The sequence below is a fragment of the Elephas maximus genome, chromosome 4 (assembly GCF_024166365.1).
Source record: "Elephas maximus indicus isolate mEleMax1 chromosome 4, mEleMax1 primary haplotype, whole genome shotgun sequence".
Lineage (NCBI taxonomy): Eukaryota > Metazoa > Chordata > Mammalia > Proboscidea > Elephantidae > Elephas > Elephas maximus.
Genome location: NC_064822.1, coordinates 102,497,669 through 102,515,706, shown reverse-complemented (window position 1 = coordinate 102,515,706; position 18,038 = coordinate 102,497,669). Strand labels below are relative to the sequence as shown.

At 48.8% G+C, this 18,038-nt stretch overlaps 1 protein-coding gene across 3 annotated transcripts; it reads left to right on the top strand.

Annotated features, from left to right (window-relative positions):
• The first annotated feature begins 1,732 nt into the window (after window positions 1–1,732).
• ENDOU (endonuclease, poly(U) specific) lies at window positions 1,733–16,449 on the top strand. 3 transcript variants are annotated; one of them, XM_049881518.1, is made up of 10 exons: window positions 1,733–1,787; window positions 7,574–7,696; window positions 8,945–9,016; window positions 9,532–9,666; window positions 10,157–10,328; window positions 10,897–11,096; window positions 13,788–13,901; window positions 14,597–14,703; window positions 15,453–15,595; window positions 16,332–16,449. In XM_049881518.1, exons 1-10 carry the CDS (start codon window positions 1,733–1,735, stop codon window positions 16,447–16,449), a joined length of 1,239 nt encoding a protein of 412 aa, XP_049737475.1. The 3 variants fall into 3 exon arrangements, with proteins under 3 accessions (XP_049737475.1, XP_049737476.1, XP_049737477.1); XM_049881519.1 differs by lacking the exon at window positions 7,574–7,696 and adding an exon at window positions 4,356–4,369 and having other exon boundaries at window positions 8,965–9,016; XM_049881520.1 differs by lacking the exons at window positions 7,574–7,696; window positions 8,945–9,016.
• The last annotated feature ends 1,589 nt before the right edge of the window (window positions 16,450–18,038 follow it).

Genomic DNA, 18,038 nt, shown 5'->3' with positions numbered 1-18,038 from the left:
TCTGCCCAGCTGAGCACTAGGAAAGGACAGGCCATCCAGTCCTAAATTCTGAGGCCTTCCTTGCTTCCTACTGGGCTAGTGACACTCTCTTTTCTTCCCTAAACTAACTGGAGTCAGAGATATGTGGGCAGGGTGCCAATCCAGGGAGATGAGGACTGACTGGCAGTGGCTCGGCTGCCTGTTTTCAGGCTGTGCAAATGAAACAGCCATTTCAGCTGTGACTCCTTCCAGGAGAGAAGGGCCAGCTCACTCCACAGTTGTGCTTCTCCTCTGAGTCCCTTGTAAGGGTGGCTGGCCCTAAACTTGTCCTTCTTTTCACCCCGAGACTCCACATTTGGTCTCATCTTCACTGCAGCCTAGAAAACCTTATAGGGCAGTTCTACTCTGTCCCATAGAGTCGCTATGAGCCAAAACAAGCTCAATGGCACCCGATAACAACCATCGACACCCAGCAAGGTGGTGGGGATTCTCCTTAAACCACCAGCAACAGCTCAACCCGGGGCTGGGCAGGAAACTGCAAACTCAGAGTCGGAGGGCTTTGGAAGGGATTTTCAGGTCCAGCTCCATCATTTCATAGATGAGAAAACTGAGGACACACAGAGAGGAAGAAACATCTACCGTTAAAGTACAGTGGATGAGGAAGACATACTCCCTTCCCACTCCACCCCAGGAAAAAAAAAAAAAGTATTTATACAGAGTTTTATATTTTTATATTCATCCATGTTGCCTTTTTATGTGATATTTTCCTTTTTTTTAGAGAACTGAGAATCCCTGTGAAGGGCTCTTTCTAGAAAGGGCATTTTACTTATCAGATTTTGCCTCTATTGCTGTCAGTCACAAACAGCTGCCCTTCTGTTCTTGAACATGGAAACAAAGGAGCCCCAAGAAGCCTCACCTCTTGCTTGGGAGGGAGGGTTGTAGGTAAAGAATGAAGGGCGAAGGGCCCTGGTCTCCCATAGGAGGAAGTTTGGGTCCTTTGACTGCTTGTGCTCTTTTCCTACCTCATAAACCTGGAACCTATGCAAAACTGAAGCATGTAAAACCTGAGATGCTGACTCAGTACCAGTTAGAGGCAGAGGCTCATTTACTTAATATGTCTAGGGTAATTTAGATGTGGTTGCTTGACGGTAACAAGAGCAGCCCTTGTTTCTGACCCATACCTCCTATGTCTTTCCTTCCAATGGCCCCAGCCTTTGCTTGTGCACTGTCAAACTTGTAATGATGATATTACTTTGTGCTGGGTATCTATACTAAGCATGAGTAATTCAAAGATGAAGCCAACCTGTAGCTCCTGGGAAGTCAGGCCTGTGGCTTGCAGGCAGGTGAGTGTTTGGAGGGGATCACTCAAAGTTAAACCTATTGGTGCCCCTAATTCGGATAGAGAGCCCCACAGCCTAGGCCCATCTTACTGTGCCTGCTTGGATGACCAATTTTCTACCTACAAACAGCTAGAATTACCTGTTCTAAACATCTGGCATTACCTGCCTCCTTAGTCATCTCCCCTCTGGCTTCAAACAGCTGTAGGGCCCCACCTCCTCCCACCTCCTATCCATCTGGGGTCCCTCCCTCCCCTTTTTCCTTCCTGAAAGGATGTGGAGGTACCAGATCTACAAGCTCTGATGTCTTTAAAAGGATTAGCCTAGGAAATAAGGCTCATTTGAGAGCTGCGGCTTTCACCTTGACTCCAGTGAAAGTCCAAGGCCAACACCTCTTTGGCCTCCAGTTGAGCACCATGAGGGCCTGTGTCCCCCTGATAGTGGCCATGCTCTGTGGCTTGGCCTGGGCTGGTAAGTCACTGTCTGGTGGGGATGGGAGAAGGGATGGCAGGGGCTCTTGCATAAAGAATGGGAGAGTTGGAGAACTTGGTGGAGGGTGAGGGCAATAGGGTAAGGGGTCAGTTCTGTCCTACAGCTGTGGAATATCTTAGGCCTGTCCTTGTCTGAGGCTGCAGGAGTTGTCTCTGTAGTGGATTGTACTGTGTGAAGGCAGTTCCAGGGCTGATGGACCAATGTCATGGAAGCCCCTTCTCGACCCCTTGGAGGACCACCCCAAACATCCCTTCATCCAACCTGACTTTTGATCTAACCAAGGTTTTGTTTTCCTGGACCATTTATACTGTGAAGCTGGGACTGTGGTCTGTTGGGTTTGAGTGGCGTGGTTGTCCTTGGTCACTCCCTGTACTGCCTGGTGATGGGTGAGGTTGTCTGAGGTGGTGATCTTTCTCTGGATAATGCCTTAGAAGATGGGCAGTCTTAGGAGGAAACCAGAAGTTTCCCTGGCCTGGAGGTGGGCAACATCCTATCTGGGGCTATACAAGTGGTCAGAAGAATTGGTCTTAGTCCCAATGTCAGGTTAACTAAAGAACAAAGAAGGGACCTGGCTCACAGTCAGTGGTAGTACTGGGAATGGGAGCAGCAGAAAATTCATTTTCCTGTTTAGTTATTGTGCAAAATACTGATGCTGATGTGTTCATTGGTGGCTAGCAGGTGGGTAGGGATGAGTACCAAGGGGGAGGGCTTAACTGAGGGATGTGGGAAGAATCTTCTTCTACCCCAGGGGAGAAAGACTCAGAGCCTGATGCTCATTCCACCCACCCAGGTTGTTCCTCCATAGGACTGTCAGCATGAGAAGCACCCTGCAGGGAGTGAGAACTCAATGAATTGGACCTTTGATTAGCATTGTGATTAGAAATATTCCTGGGAGAAACTTGGGGTCATTTCCAATTAGCTTGTGGATAAGGAGACCCATGGTGCAAATGGTTTGATCTCAGCTACTAACTGAAAGGTTGGTAGTTCAAACTCATCCAGGGCACCATGAAAGAAAGAACTGGTGATCTGTTTCCATAAAGATTACAGCCAAGAAAACCCTATGAGCTCATTTCTACTGTATAGCACACAGGGTTGCTATGAGATGAAATCAGCTCAACAGCAGTGGGTTTGGTTTTCTTCTTTTTGGTTAAGGGGATTCCTTAAGGGGAAACTGTTGGAGTTAGGAAGCTATCCTGAGGCCTCCCAATACTGGATGGGATGGTGTACCTCCACCCCGGCACCCAGCACCAGTAGCCAGCTCTGCCTAGGCCCTGGGTGGTGAGAGGCAATGGCAGAGAGTGAGGGAGGGTGTGGGACACTCTGGTCTCAGGCCTGCTGGTGTGGAGGAAAGGGAGAGCACTTCAGGGCCTTGTATGGAGGAGAGACCGGAGTGTCAGCACATCCCAGTCTCAGGAGAGGAATGCAACTCAGGACACCTGACCCCTAGAGCGGCCATCCCTGAAGGCAGAGGCAGCAGTAGTATCACAAATACAGCTGGAGTCCTTGCAGCTGGATAGGAAGAGCAGCTGTCTGATTGGCTGTGAGACTAGTGGGGAAGCAAGGGTCAAGTGGGTGATGTTGCCTTCTTTCCTCAGGTGGGAGAGAGGAGACTCTTCCCTTGTCTATACTATTCCCAATATTTCAGAACTTTATTTTTTTTTTAATTTTTATTATGTTTTAAGTGAAAGTTTACAAATCCAGTCAGACTCCCATACAAAAATTTATATACACCTTGCTATATACTCCTAGTTGCTGTCCCACTAATAAGACAGCACACTCCTTCTCTCCACCCTGTATTCCCATGTCCATTCAGCCAGCTTCTGTCCCCCTCTGCCTTTTTATTTCCCCTCCAGACAGGAGCTGCACACATAGTCTCATGTGTCTGCTTAAGCCAAGAAGCTCACTCCTCACCAGTATCATCTTCTATCTTATCCAACATTTTAGAGGCTTTGATGCAAGCATCTGAATCATAATGGGGAGTCACTGCCAGCCTCAGGTACTCATTTATGAGCTTGGCACTAAAAGCCTTCCTGTTTTAAGTGGACTGAGGCAGAAAGCCGGTCCTGGAAATGAATCTTTTTGGTTGACTAGGTCTCCAGGGAAACAGCATCTTGGGTCCCTGGATGGCACAGATGTAGGATACCCAAACCATCAGAGGGGCTGATGGGTTGGCGTATAGGGAAACTATAACCACCCAGACTTGGGGCCAATCTTTCTTGGTGGGCAAGATAAGGAGTAGACATTCTGGAATATTGATGTCTTTGAGGGCGCAGAGAAATTTTGCACTTCATGGGAGGCTCTAAGCTTTTCATGGGGGGAATGGAGGGAGACTATGAGACCAAGACAGGAAAAGGCAAAATAAAGAAAGGTAGAAGGAGAGAGTCAGAGAGAGGAGGCAGAGGAGGAGGAGCAGAGGGGAGCTAGAGCTGTGATTCAGGCCCCTGGCTTGGTGAGGGAGGTATGAATAGAGCGTTTGTGTGATGGGAGGGACAGGGTGGGGGCACTGGAGTGAGTAGTCAGGCTGACTTGTCCTCTGAGTGTCCCCAGAGCAGCACAGGGAGGTGCCAACGAGGAAAAGTTCCTCCCCCTCCTGCCCTCTACGATCAACTCCCAAGGTTGTCTTGAAGCACACCAAGTTCACAGAGAAATGTGAAGAACCGTGGGCAGGAGGCTCCTACTGGGACAGAGTACTTGAAGAGAGATGAAAAAGTCTACTCAGCTTGGGCCAGTGGGGGGTATTCCCCATCCTACAGAGCTGACTATTCACTTGCAGCCCTTCTCAACTGGTGCCAGTTGCTGGAATGGAGTGAATTCGTTCCTTGGACTCGTTGATCTGGCCCATTAAAAACACTGACCTGATTTGCCTGAATCCCCTCTCTTTGGATTCTGAGTGCAGGCTGACTGAGCGAGCAGGCTGTAGACGCAGCCTTCCTCCTGGGCTGGAAATTTTTCCTTAAGATCTTTGTATTTGGGTTCCAAGGGAGCATCACTTTAAGATTCAAGAGGGTTTCTGGTGGACTTGAAGGGAAAATGGACTTGGGCTTGGTCTTTTCTTAGGGACAATCCACTGGATCAGAAAGTCCCTGAGTGGCACAAACGGTTTGCACTCAACTACTAACTGAAAGGTTGGTGGTTGGCGGTTCAAGCCCACTCAGTGGTGTCAGGAAAGAAAGGCCTGGTGACCTGCTTCCATTAAGATTACAGCCAAGAAAACCTTACAGGGCAGTTCTACTCTGTAACGCCTGGGGTTGCCAGGAGTTGGAATTGACTCTATGGCATTTTTTTTTCCCCACTGGATCAAAGGCTTGCCTGCATGGAGGCCTGTACACACGTGAAGTTGCCTCAGGACCTGGTTAACCTTGACCTGACGTGCCTTGATGTAAAGAACACATGCCCATAGTGATGCTGTCAGTCAGGAAAGCGTCGGCAACCACACGTGCGCTGTTACCCCAGCCTAAGGGCGTCAGCTAGATTGAGTATGTCAGCAGGGCGACTGCACAGGGAGGACTGCTCCACCCGGTCTGGGCACTTGTCACCTTGCAGGCAGGCACGGACTACTGCCACCATTTATTTATTTAACAAACACTTGTATGGCACCACTGTGTGCCACACACAGGCTTAAGTGATTTACAAAATTGACTCATTAAATTTTCATAAATATTCTACGAGGTGAGTTCCATTATTACCTCATTTTATAGATGAGGAAACTGAGGCACAGAAGTTCAAGGAACTTGCCCAAGATCACATAGTTCAAAAGCAGCAGAACCAGAATTCCAGCCCCAAGCGGGTTGGTGCCAGAGTCCAGGCTCTTCATCTTCTGCTAAACCACTCATTATAAACCCTAATCCCAGAATCTAAACCCGTAGCTAAACGCAAATCCCTAATATTCACCTCCAGTCCAATCCAAGTTTAAACTGAGATTCTATACCTGTATCTAATAGCAACCAGAATCAAATTCCAAATCCAATTTGAAGCAAAACTGGGATTATTTCTCTTCTTGTAATCCTGACACATTTGTCAACCCTGAATGTCACCTTAAACTTAACCCTATCCCTTACCCAAACATCAATACAAAATTCTTACATGCCAAAGAATGTAACTCAAACCCAAATCTTAACTATAGCTCTTAATCTAAACTTAACTAACCCCAACCCTGGTACAAATTAGGTTTCTGTTTCCTCATTGATACAAATTCTGATGCTAATGGTAACTCTGTCTGTGATCTTGATGTTCTCTGTAACCCACAGCCTGACCCCTAAACCCAGCATTAGCCAAATCCAAACCTCAGGAACCTCAAATGGAAACAAAGACTCTGTTATCGCGCTTAAAGCCCACGGTGGAAGGAAATGGCCCCCAGGCTAGCTGTCACCCTGGCATGCACTCTCTGCTGCCCTTGGCTGTCTTCACTGTGGTGGGAATGAGGGCTGACCTGGCCTCGACAGGGAGGGTTGGGACCTTGTTTTTTCAGGAATGGTAGTGGGTTCATACTCTTTCTTTCAAAAATTTCATGTCTTATGCCCCTTGTAACCAAAAGCTTACTTCTGCAAACCATTTGGCTCGAGTCAGGGATGTGGTCTGTGGTTACACAAAAGAATCCCAAAGCCCATTTCTCACCCACAGCCGCCTCCTTCCCCACCCTGAGCACAAACTAATCCGAATGCATTCCAAAGACTGGAAGGAACAGAAGGCTGTGACACAGGGGAAAAGGGGTGCAGAGGAGACAGGATGAAGGGGAGGGAACAAAAATGCTGAAAACATAAAAGGGACAGGGTGGAAAGAGAAGGGTGGTCAGCGGGGAGAGGCCAGGACAGCACCGCAGTGTGACTGACCTTCCTACACCACAGGTGTCCTGTCCAACCCACATACCTCTCTCTCTCTCGCTTTGAGTTTTTAAATATTGGGAAATTTTACATAAAAATGGAAGTTTCTCTTAGAAAATTGGAGGCTTTGGTGACACTGAGCCTGGTGCCAGCACGGCAACAATGAATTGGAGCGGAGTGGTGGCTGCCAATTGTAGACAGGGCATTTGCTCTCAAATTTGCCAGAGTCCCACTTCTTCCTAGTGTCTTCCTACTGTCCTGCCCCTTGACTCGTCTGTTACCTGCCTGGCCCCGATTAGCACTGGAGTTGTGATCCTGTTTTATATTAACCCGTCGCCATAGAATCAGTTCTGATTCATGGAGACCATGTGTGTCAAGGTAGAACTGCGCTCCATAAGGTTTTCAGTGGCTAATTTTTCCAGAATTAGATCGCCAGGTTTTTCTTCTGAGGCACTTCTGGTGGACTTGAACTGCCAAACTTTTGGTTAGCTGCTGAGATCAAACTCCTGTTCTATATTAACCCGTTGGCCATCAAGTTGATTCCAACTCCTAGCTGCCCTGTAAGGCAGGGTAGAACTGCCCCCACAGGGTTTCCAAGGCTGTAAATCTTTGTGGAAGCAGACTGCCACATCTTTCTCTCATGGAACGACTGATGGGTTAGAATCACAGGCCTTTCGGTTAGCAGCTGAGCGCTTAACCACTGTGCCGCAAGGGCTCCCTGTTCTATATTAAAAAAAAAAAAATTTTTTTTTTTTTTATTAGGAGCCCGGAAATATTTGGTTGATGGCGGGTCGTGGGGAGGAGGCTTATGTGGTATATGGGTGGCTGTGGATGTTCCTGACAGGTGGGGCCTTTGCCCTGTCAGTGAAGGCTCCTATAGAAGGAGACTTTATGAGAAAAATCGGATCTTCATAGGGCTGAATCTGTGACCTTTACTGTCCATAGGAACAACAGAGTCATGTGCATCTCGCTGTAATCAGAAATTTGACCGGGATGCTGCCTGCCAGTGTGACCGCCGGTGCCCTCGGCATGGGGACTGCTGTGAAGACTATGAACAGCTGTGTACTGGTGAGGATCTTGGTGGGATGAAGGGTCACTGGCTTGGGTGTGCAGCTGGCCAGAGGAGGGTCCGGGACTGATGGGAAGGGCTTCAAGGGCACAGAAGGGCACACCGAGGGGCAGAAACCGGGATTAGGGATTTGATGACCACTTGTCCCAGATCTTCTAGGCTGTCACCAATTTAAAACCCCCAACTTTAAATACAATAGAAGGAATATCTGTCTGAACTCTTGGGATTAAAAATATCTTGAAAGTTTAAGTAATTCCCCAGCAACAAAATGCTAAAAATGTATTTTAGCATCTATTAGGTTACCAATTATTATTCAACACTTTAAATCACAAAAACATAACAATGGCAAGGGATTTTCACAACTTACGTGGCACCAGGAACACTGCCACGGTGCACAGTGACTGTCACAGCTCACACTGTCTTCCTATATTGAGTGGACGGAATGGCCCAACATCTCCTACTAGTCATTCCCTGCCCAGCAATTAAAACAAAACATGCACCGCCCTTTAAAACAGACCATTGGAAAAAAAATAATTTTTGAATAGTCTTCTTGTTTGGATGCCTCCAATGTTTTAGACTCCCAGAAAAATCATCTTCTTCTGCAGCATGACACAAAGCCTTGCTAAGTTTACTGACAAACCATGTGCCCCAGCTCCCAGGTTGGAAAACATGGTCGCTGAAGCCCTAATTGACCAGCAAGATGACTGCATATGGTTGTGCAGGTTGGGCACCGCACAGAGGTACCTGGCTGAGAGGGCAAGTGATGTCCAGCCCTTCTCGCCAAGCCATGGGCCCTGGTGCAGAGCTGTGCCTGCTGAGAGAAAGCAGTGCCTTCCCCTCATTCACCCAAAGAAGCTGACTCGGCTCTGTGCCCACAAAGCTGCTTCCATCCAAAGGAAACTTTTCCTAATTTACGCAAAAGCCCCGCATATACTGGCAGAGGCCTGGGTGATCAGGCCCAGGCAGGGAGGCCTAGGCCCAGAGCTCCATGCCCAGAATCACAGCCCACTCCTCTTCCACTGCTCCTGTGCCTCTGCTTTTTCTTACCATTCAGCAGACACAGGAAGGCCCGTTCACCTTGGGCCACCAGGCTAGCATTTAATGATAGAGACGATGCCCTGCTTAAGAGCCATTTCATCTTTAAGTCTCTACACACTTGTACCTGAGGCGTGGGGTGCTGAGAACTAGAGAAAAAGGGGAGGAGAAACTTTGGGGCTGGCTGGTGACTTTATTTTTCTGACCAACAGCTGAGGAGAACCCCAAAGAGCCGAAGGCATTCCTGGAGCTGGAGGAGGAGACAGAGGAGGCTCCTGCTAGCAGTGAGTCTACCTTACCGACGGGGGCCTTCAGGATAAAGAAGGAGGGATGTGAGGGGGTGACAAGGAGGGAATGGCCATAGCAGCAGCAACAGGCCCAGGCCTAAGCCAGACAGACCCCAAAGCCAGAGCTGGGAGGTGGAGAGAGAGGCTCCTGCAGACCTAGGGCCTGGCCCAGAAGGGAAGAAGCCTCAGGGGCTCCCCAGCCTAGAGGTATCCAGAGAAGAACATCTGAGGCCTGGACAGAGGCCAGGAGCGGGAAGTGGAAGAGGTTTTATTTTTAGTTGGGGAGATTATAAAAACAACAGGCCAGAAAGTAAAGTTGGGCATCAGAAAGGACTTCCTGCCTGTGAAGGGTGTGCACGAACTAAGCTTGTTTATTTTCCTCCCCTGGGGACCTTTAGTATGAAGAGTGACAAGAGGAAGGCTAAGGGTGGGACTGAGGGAGGGAGCCTGTGGGACATTGAGAGCGACCCCTAGAGGTCTCCTTGAGACACACCAGCCCCTTGTTCCCTCAGACCTGTACTCGGCACCCAGCTCCTGCCAGGGCCGCTGCTATGAAGCTGTTGACAAGCACCACCCATGCCACTGTGATGCCCGCTGCCAAGAGTTTGGAAACTGCTGTGATGATTTTGAGATCCTGTGTGGCCACGGTCAGTCCCTACTCCCTGTAGCATAGACCCTGAGAGACAGATGGGCTCACTAGAGCAGTGGTTCTCAAAATGTAGTCTCTGGCTAGCAGCACCAGGTCATCTGAGAATTTATTAGGAATGCAAAATCTAGGCCTTTACCCTAGACCTGCAGAATCAGAAACACTAGGATGCGGCTCAGCAATCCGTTTTTAACAAGCCCTAAACGAGATGGAGATGCATGCCAAGGTTCGAGAACCTTCCTAGAGGGAAGAGGCAGTGTGGACAATTTGTGGACATTCTGCAGCAATGCCTTGTAATGTTTTTAAGGGTCCTTTAGACCCTACTGCTCTGCCCTCCAACCCCAGGGTGTCTGACTGTGACCCCTCTCCCGTATGACCCTACCCTCGCTGCTAGCTTCTAGAAGGTGCCCAGGAGCGGATGCACACAGGGAGCTGCCCTATCCTGGTCTTTCCTCCAGCTCTGAGACCATCCTTCCCCCAATTCTTTCCAGAGGGCTTCTCCCACAGCAGTGATGCCATAACCAAGGAGGAGCTTCGGAGCATCTCTGAGAAGATCTACAAAGCAGACACCAACAAGGCCCAGAAGGCAGACATTGTCCTCAATAGCCAAAAGCGCATCCCCCGTTCCGAGACCAGAGACCAAGTGGATTGCTGCCCAGAGCCGTGAGTTTCCCTCATTCCTCTTCCTGCCCCCACCCCCCAACCGAAGTCTCTCCCTCATCCTTGACGCTTTTTCTGCCTTATTTCTTTTCTCTTTTGGAGCCCTGGTGGTACAGTGGTTAAGAGCTTGGCTGCCAACCAAAAGGTTGGCTGTTCAAATCCACCAGTCACTCCTTGGAAACCCTATGCAGCAGTTCTATTCTGTCCTACGGGATCGCTATGAGTCAGAACCGACTCGACAGCAACAAGTTTGGTTTAAGTTTTTTCTTTTCTCTTCGAATCAGGCAGAATCAAAGGAAGAGGAAAAAATAGGCCCCCAGAGATAAATAAAGTCATCTTGAGGGATTGAGGGTATACAGTTGGGAGGGTTTCTGTGATTGGCCAGGCTGATGATAGAAGTGACCTTCCAAGGGACGAAATAGAAGAAAAGAATGACCTCATGAGTAGCCATCAAGAGTATCTAAAGCCCTCAGCTTTGCTCCTGAAGCTACCCTGGCCCACCCAGAAGTTCTTGGAGTAGTTTCTGTTCCATATTCAGGTGTGTCAGTGAGTCTCCCTCCACCTCCCCCAGGCTTTTCACCTATGTCAATGAGAAGCTGTTTTCTAAACCAACTTATGCTGCCTTCATCAACCTCCTCAACAACTACCAGCGGGCGACAGGCCACGGGGAGCACTTCAGTGCCCAGCAGCTGGCTGAGCAGGATGCCTTCCTCAGGGAGATCATGAAGACGGCCGTCATGAAGGAACTCTACGGCTTTCTCCACCACCAGAGTGAGTGAGCCATCCCAGGTGCCATGAGGCAGCATGGAGGGCTCAGGTCTATCTGCAGGAGAGCCAGGCACCCCTGGCATCTCCATGGTGGGGGGGAGGTTAAGACAGCTGGTGGGGAAACAGTAGGGACTACCTGGAGGTCAGTGTACCTCTGGGAAGGATCAGGGAGGAGGTCAGAGAGGAGCCCAGAGGAGGTTATGGACCCAATTAGGAGTTGAAAGATTGTCTGCCTGGCTTGGAAATCACTCCATCTTTTGCCTTGATCTTAGCTGTCCCATTTAACCCTGCCCCCTCCCTTTTTTTTTTTTTTTTTTTTTCCTCCCTACTAGTAGACTCCAGCTTCTGTCTCAGGATCCTCCCCATGGTCCTGAACCACGCCCACTCCCATCCCAGGGCACTTCTCCACCCCCTCGCTGATCCCAGTGTCAGCACCACTTTAGGCAGGTAGAGTCTCTGATTTTACTCCCTCTTCCTGCACTAAGTTCAGGAAGGTGGTTGGTTGACTCCACATTTTTACTAGGGAAGCAGCAACAGAAAATCAACAAAGGTTCAGAGGGGGAAGTTCTACCGGTAAGGGTTCTGGCTGGAGCAACTCCAGATACATTCAAATCAGACCAAAAAAGGTTTTGGCCATGGGACTTCTTGGCACCGGGTTGTGTTTGTTAGTGTCCTCCGGATTCCTTTCCCGAACTCCAGGCAGCTGGGCTGTGTTTCAGGGCTGCGCTCTGCAGGTCTTCAGTCACTGGCAGTGGGATCGCCTCTGCTCAGAGCTGCTGCAGGCCTTCCTTAGAGTTGCTAACAAGGCTCTGTTTGTACGTGAAGCAAGGGGCACACAGCCGGCCCTATGAAAAGGATGCAATCCTGTACTGCCCCCTGGTGTTCTCTTTGGAGTAAAACCAGGAGAGAATCTTGGAGGTCTAGAGTGAGCCCTTCAATTTTTCTTTTTCCTTTTGTGTGTGCCACTTATTTTTTTAAATATAGTTTTATAAATTGTTGTAAAAAATACATAACACAACACTTACCAAGTCAACATTTTCCAGGTGTACAATTTAGTGATAGCAATTATATTAATGATGTTGTGGCACCCATCACCCACAATCATTGCCAAATATCCTATCGCCATAAGTGAACACTCACTGTTTACTAAACAGTGGCTCCCCCTCTTCTCCTCCCTCTCACCCCTGGTAACCACTAACATACTTTGGTCTCTATACATTTCGGACCCCTGGCTGTGTAGTCTAGTTGTTAAGAGCTTGGCTGCTAACCAAAAGGTCGGCAGTTCAAATCCACCAGCTACTCCTTGGAAACCCTATGGGGCAGTTCTACAACTGGCTTGACAGCAACAGGTTTGATGTTTTATACATTTCCCTTCACTTTTCAAATCACAAAAATGGAGACAGGCTAAGGTGACTTGTGTGAGGCCACAAAGGAGGTTGGAAGCAGAGCCGGGGCTGGAACCCAGGGTTCCCACACTATTGTTGCACCCTCTTCTCGACTCTCTCATTGCTCAAATACCATTTAGTCCACATCCCACCACATTTATGAAAGCTGTCCCCTTACCCCAGCTCACAGCTAGCTTTCAGCAGGCTGAGGGTTTGGGATGTGGCCTTGGGCCAAAGAGACTTGGTTTGACTCCTGGCTCTGCCACCTACCATTAGTGTGACCCTGGACAAGCTATTTTACCTTTCTGAGTCTTATCTGTGAAATGTGGTTTTTTTAGGATTAATCCATGTAAAGCACCCAGAAGAAAGCCTGGCACACAGTTAAGTGTCTAGTAAGTGGTAACTATTCAGTTTGTGAAATCACTCTCCATTCTGTTGCATATATTTAGTCTTGTTTTCCAGTTGTATTTTAAGTTTTTGAAAGGAGGGAGTATATGTGGTATTTCTTTTGTGCCTTCCACACATTATTCTGGGCCTCCTTTCCTACTACTCTCCCCTCCTGTTCACTATGCTCCAGCTACACTGACCTTCTTTCAGTTATTTGAACACCAAGCTCATTCCTGCCTCAAAGCCTTTGTGCTTGCCGTTCTGTCTACGTGAAAGAATCTTCCCCAAGATCTTTGCGTGGCTGACTTCTTATCATTCAGGTCTCAGAAAGAGAAGACTTTCTGATCTTCTTCTCTAGAAGAACCCTGTCATTATGGGCTAAAAAACCAAACCCACTGCCATTGAGTCGATTCTGACTCATAGCAACCCTATACAGACCCTATAGGACAGAGTAGAACTGCCCCATAGAATTTCCAAGGAGCACCTGGCAGATTTGAACTGCCGACCTCTTGGTTAGCAGCCATAGCACTTAAACACTATACCACCAGGGCTTCCCATTATGGACTAAAAAAATACCACCAGGGCTTCCCATTATGGACTAGTCCAATTTATTTTCTTCATAGCAATTATCTGATACCATATTATTTATGCATTGCTTGTTTATTATCTGTCTCCTCCACTGGAATGTAAACTATAAAGACAGGAACTTTGTCCTTGTTATCCCCTGCTCAATTCCCGGCCTTTAGATCTGGGCCTGGCACAAAATAGATGCCCCGTAGGTCATTGTTGAATGAATAATTGAATACATTTGTTGATTGAACCCATATGTCTCTTGATGTACCGGAGCAGATAGCTCTTCCTTGCTTCCCAGGACCTGGGGTAGGTGTCCCCTCTCCTAAGTCCTCTGTGTTCCCCTCCCCAGATCGCTACAGCTCGGAGCAAGAGTTTGTCAATGACTTGAAGAACATGTGGTTTGGACTTTATTCAAGAGGCAATGAAGAAGGAGACTCAAGTGGCTTTGAACACGTCTTCTCAGGTGGGATCACTCTGCTTGGAAGTAGAGAGTTGGAGGTAGAGGGATGAAGAGAAACCACTTCAGTCAGGAGCAGGGCAGCATTGGGCACTGATGTATCAGCAGCCAAACCCGCTGGCAGGGAGGGACACTTCCGTTCCCAGACCAAGAGGGAGGTGTTTGAGCAGCCATTCCGAGGAACAGTGTCTTCTGGAGTATGTAAAGAGAAAGAATACCAGATACTGGGGCTCCCAACGGATCTGTCTAGGACAGGAGAAGTTTTAGGGGCGAGGTTGTCTGCCTCTGAATAGTCCTCTCCCTCCAGTGCTTGGTAAGCTGCTTCCCAGAAGGGCCAAGGTCTTTCTTCCCACCATCCCACCCCATAAAGCTCCCACCAACTCTGGCTGGCTCCTAGAGAAATGGTTGAGAGGAGTATCCCAGTGTGGTCAACATGGTTAGCAGAGAGTAAACTATAAACTACGCAAACTATAAAGACAGGAATTCTCCCAAGAGCTTGAGATGAGAAGTGTGAGAGACAGGAATGGGAGGGACTCTGGGGAGTCAGAGGCGGGATTCCAACCTATGAAGGTTAGGTGGTCATTCTAGGAGTCAGAGGCTTGGAGAATGGAGACAGCCTTGGTGTAGGGTGGGAGGGATTAGAGGGTAAGCGTAGAGAAGGAAGCACCGATCACCCACCTTGGACTTCTTCGTTGTTATAGGTGAAGTCAAAAAAGGCAAGGTGACTGGCTTCCACAACTGGATCCGCTTCTACCTGCAGGAGAAGGAAGGCCTGGTTGACTACTACAGTCACATCTATGATGGGCCCGTGAGTGCTGAACCCTGACCTCTTGGCCTGGGAAAACCTTCTTAGTGCCCAGACTTTCTGCCCTCCTCCCGTGTTCCAAACAGTCGTGGAACTGACAAGTAAGGCTTGTCTCTCACCCAACTCTCATCGGTAGCCTAATGGGGATTGTGAATCCGACTTCCCCATCTCTGGAGAGTAGGCTTAACCAGCCAAGACACTGGGATTCCCTTCCAAATAGTGAAGGCTGGAGAACTGCAGGGGGCAGGGGCAGAGGGCAGCATTTCTGGGTGGGAGGGCAGGGGCAGGGTAGGACTCTCAGAGGGGAGAATCAAAGTCTGTTACCTGTCTGAGTTTCCTTAGTATGGTCAGTCATCCGGAAGCTTCAGCCTGGCTACTCTGAGTTAAACACCATACAGTTTATAAAAAAGAAACCTTTGCTGCCTTGTGCTAAGAAATGAGTTGGGGGCAAGAAATTGTCCTTGCCTTCCAATGTGAGGCGCTCCCTGGGATGGGTTGTGTGGATGCTGACTCTGGCCTCTCTGGTGGATGTGCACCAGCAGCTCCAGTCACAGGGTCCACCGAGCGGGGCTCAGACACTTTAGCCGGGCAGACCATTTCCTCTATTGAAAGAATCCAGTCACCTCAGAGAGCCCACGCAAACCCCCTGTGGGCCCTCAACAAAGAGTGGCTGACTGTTATATTTGGCACCTGCCTGCCTGACTCCACCTTGTGGGAGTCACCAGACCCCCTCGCCGCCCTTCTCTCCGCAGTGGGACTCCTACCCTGATGTGTTGGCAATGCAGTTTGACTGGGACGGCTACTATAAGGAAGTGGGCTCCGCTTTCATCGGCAGCAGCCCCGAGTTTGAGTTTGCGCTCTACTCGCTGTGTTTTATCGCCAGGCCAGGCAAAGTGTGAGTACTGGGCCAGCCAGGCTTAGAGAGTGGGGCTGGGGCCATGGGCTGTCCTCGGCCAGGGGAGATTCCAGAGACCTGGATTCTGCCGCTAAATGGCTGTGTGGGCGTGGACAAATCATCTTCTGGGCCCCAGTTTTATCACTTAGAAAATGAAGTTGTTGGATTTAGACAGTGGCCGCCAAACTTCATCTTAGCAGCAGAACCATCGCCCCTGTTCCCCCAAGTAGAATCTGCTGCAGGACCCTACTATGTAAAACAGGTAGAAATGGAGTTGGGCCTCCAAGTCACGTCCATGTGGTCCAAGTCAGCTTGGAGAGCCCTGGAGCCCCAGGGAATACCGTTTGGAACCACTGGGCCTCGTATTCTGGAGGCCTCTTCTGGGTTTAACATTTAGGGTGTCTGGGACCTACCACTTCTGTAGCTCCAGGCAGACATTTAATTTTTTTTTTTTTTTTGTGGGGAGGGTTTCAGCCCTAGAATCTGAGGTTTTAGGATTCTGGAGTACTGCTCTGGGAAAGATGAAGAGCAGTGTTCTTTAAGAAGATGAAAAATGAGACACAGATTTTGGAAGGGCTCCTTGCCTGTGGCTGAGAAAACCTGTGGCAGTTCTTTCTTAAAACCCCTTTAAAACAGGAGGAACCCCTTCTGCTTGGGTTGGGGTTAATCCCTCCAGCCGGGGCCAGGGCCAGGGTGAAGTGGAGAGCCCCTATGATTTGGTGATCTTTTCCCACAGGTGCCAGTTAAGCCTGGGTGGGTATCCCCTGGCTATCCAGACCTATACCTGGAACAAGTCCACCTATGGAAATGGCAAGAAGTACATCGCCACGGCCTATGTGGTGTCTTCCACCTAGTAGAACTCTGAGCCAGAAAGGGGCATGAGGGCAGTGAGGATTCTCCCAGGAGTCGGGGGCTATCTGCTTTGGGCTGGAGAGGGGAGGGAGGGGACTGGGTTACTGAGATGGATTCTCCAATCCAGAAATGCCCATATGGGAAAGAGGAAAAAGATATGAATTAGAAAAATGCAGAGAAAGTCAAATCTTTGTGCTCCAGCATTTTGGCAACATAGGCTAAGAACCAGAATCTAGACAGAAGGTGGGAACCCTCGATAGCTCTTTGCCCTGATGTATACTGGAACAGTGAACATGTCCTTTTATCTCTCTAGGCCACGTTTCCCTTTCATGTAAAGAAAAGAGAATTTCTCCCTTTCCTCTTTCTGGGGTTGGTGAGAGGGCAAACTTGATATTATTACTTTGAAAGGGTTTTCAATTGTTCTCAGGAAGAACGGCTGATAGAAATTCAAGGTTACTATAATGGCTGTTATTGTATACAGCTCTACAAACTACAACTCCCCCTTTGCTGGGGGTCTCAAAGAAATCAGGCCATGGAAACCAAGCAGTGAGGATTTAATCTTTTTTGGGGTTAGATCTTCTGAGACAGGGTCTGGGGGAACTCTGATGTGGGACGGAGAAGAGTAAAGGGCTATTTTGAGTGTGTAGGCTGGGGAGGGGAGGACCTCTCCAGGCCTGAGTGCTTTTGTTGCCAGCTCAGTATCTGCATCAAGGAGCTTCCCCCTTGTGCAGCTACAGAGCTGGGTTTTGATCCTGGATAATTTTTTGAAAGAGTTCAACTCACAGGAAGAAGATTTAGCATCAGAAGAAGAAAGGAACCTATAGCTTGGTATTATTAACATAATTGTTTTAAGCCTTATCCAACAGCCATAATTTGCTTCAAACGGACTCCAGAATGGGAGACCTGGGAGACCGGGGCTCCTTATCTCAACCTCAATTATGCATTTCTCCCCTGACCCCATGGGGAACCAGATGACGTCCCAGAGCCAGGCTTGAACATACGATTTAATTCAAGTCTCCAAATAAAGTCATTTGAGAAAACTTGAAATGTGTCTCTTCTTTTCATTCCCACCCTTCTCAATTGTTGGTCTCCCTGTCTTTTCCATGGAGGTCTTGAGTAGAGATAAGAGTAGTGTTTGAGGCTTCAGGGTTTCTTCAGGATGGCTTGAAGCATGCGTTATCTTGGTGAAGTCCCTGGTGACTTAACAAATCTCTCTAACCAATAGGGAGAGAGAATTCTTGCTGGTGCACCTATGATTTGAAGGGTAGAAGGAGCATCACACATGGACTATGGGGGGGGGGTGGTAAATGAAGACTGGTGCTCTCCCACTCGCACAAACCAGGCCCTCCCGACCACACAGATAAGGAGGACAACGACTCCTATGGATGCATCTTCTGCGCTTGCAGAGATGGACCAAACTGAGGAAGAAGAAATGCTAAGGAGGTATGTAAGACGAGTTCTCAAACCTGTAAACACATGTTTTAGGACTCAGATGCTAGGAAAAGGCCAGGATTGAACGGATACTTCAAGCAGGTCACATTGCGCAGATGGATGAAACAGGGCCTCCTCCTTGCCCTTCCCCAGGGGAGCT

Coding starts and splice junctions, on each gene's coding strand:
- ENDOU (XM_049881518.1), top strand. CDS start 1,733: ATGAGGGCCTGTGTCCCCCTGATAGTGGCCATGCTCTGTGGCTTGGCC. Junction 9,017..9,531: donor AGAGGAGGCTCCTGCTAGCA/GTGAGTCTACCT, acceptor TTGTTCCCTCAG/ACCTGTACTCGGCACCCAGC. Junction 11,097..13,787: donor CGGCTTTCTCCACCACCAGA/GTGAGTGAGCCA, acceptor TCCCCTCCCCAG/ATCGCTACAGCTCGGAGCAA.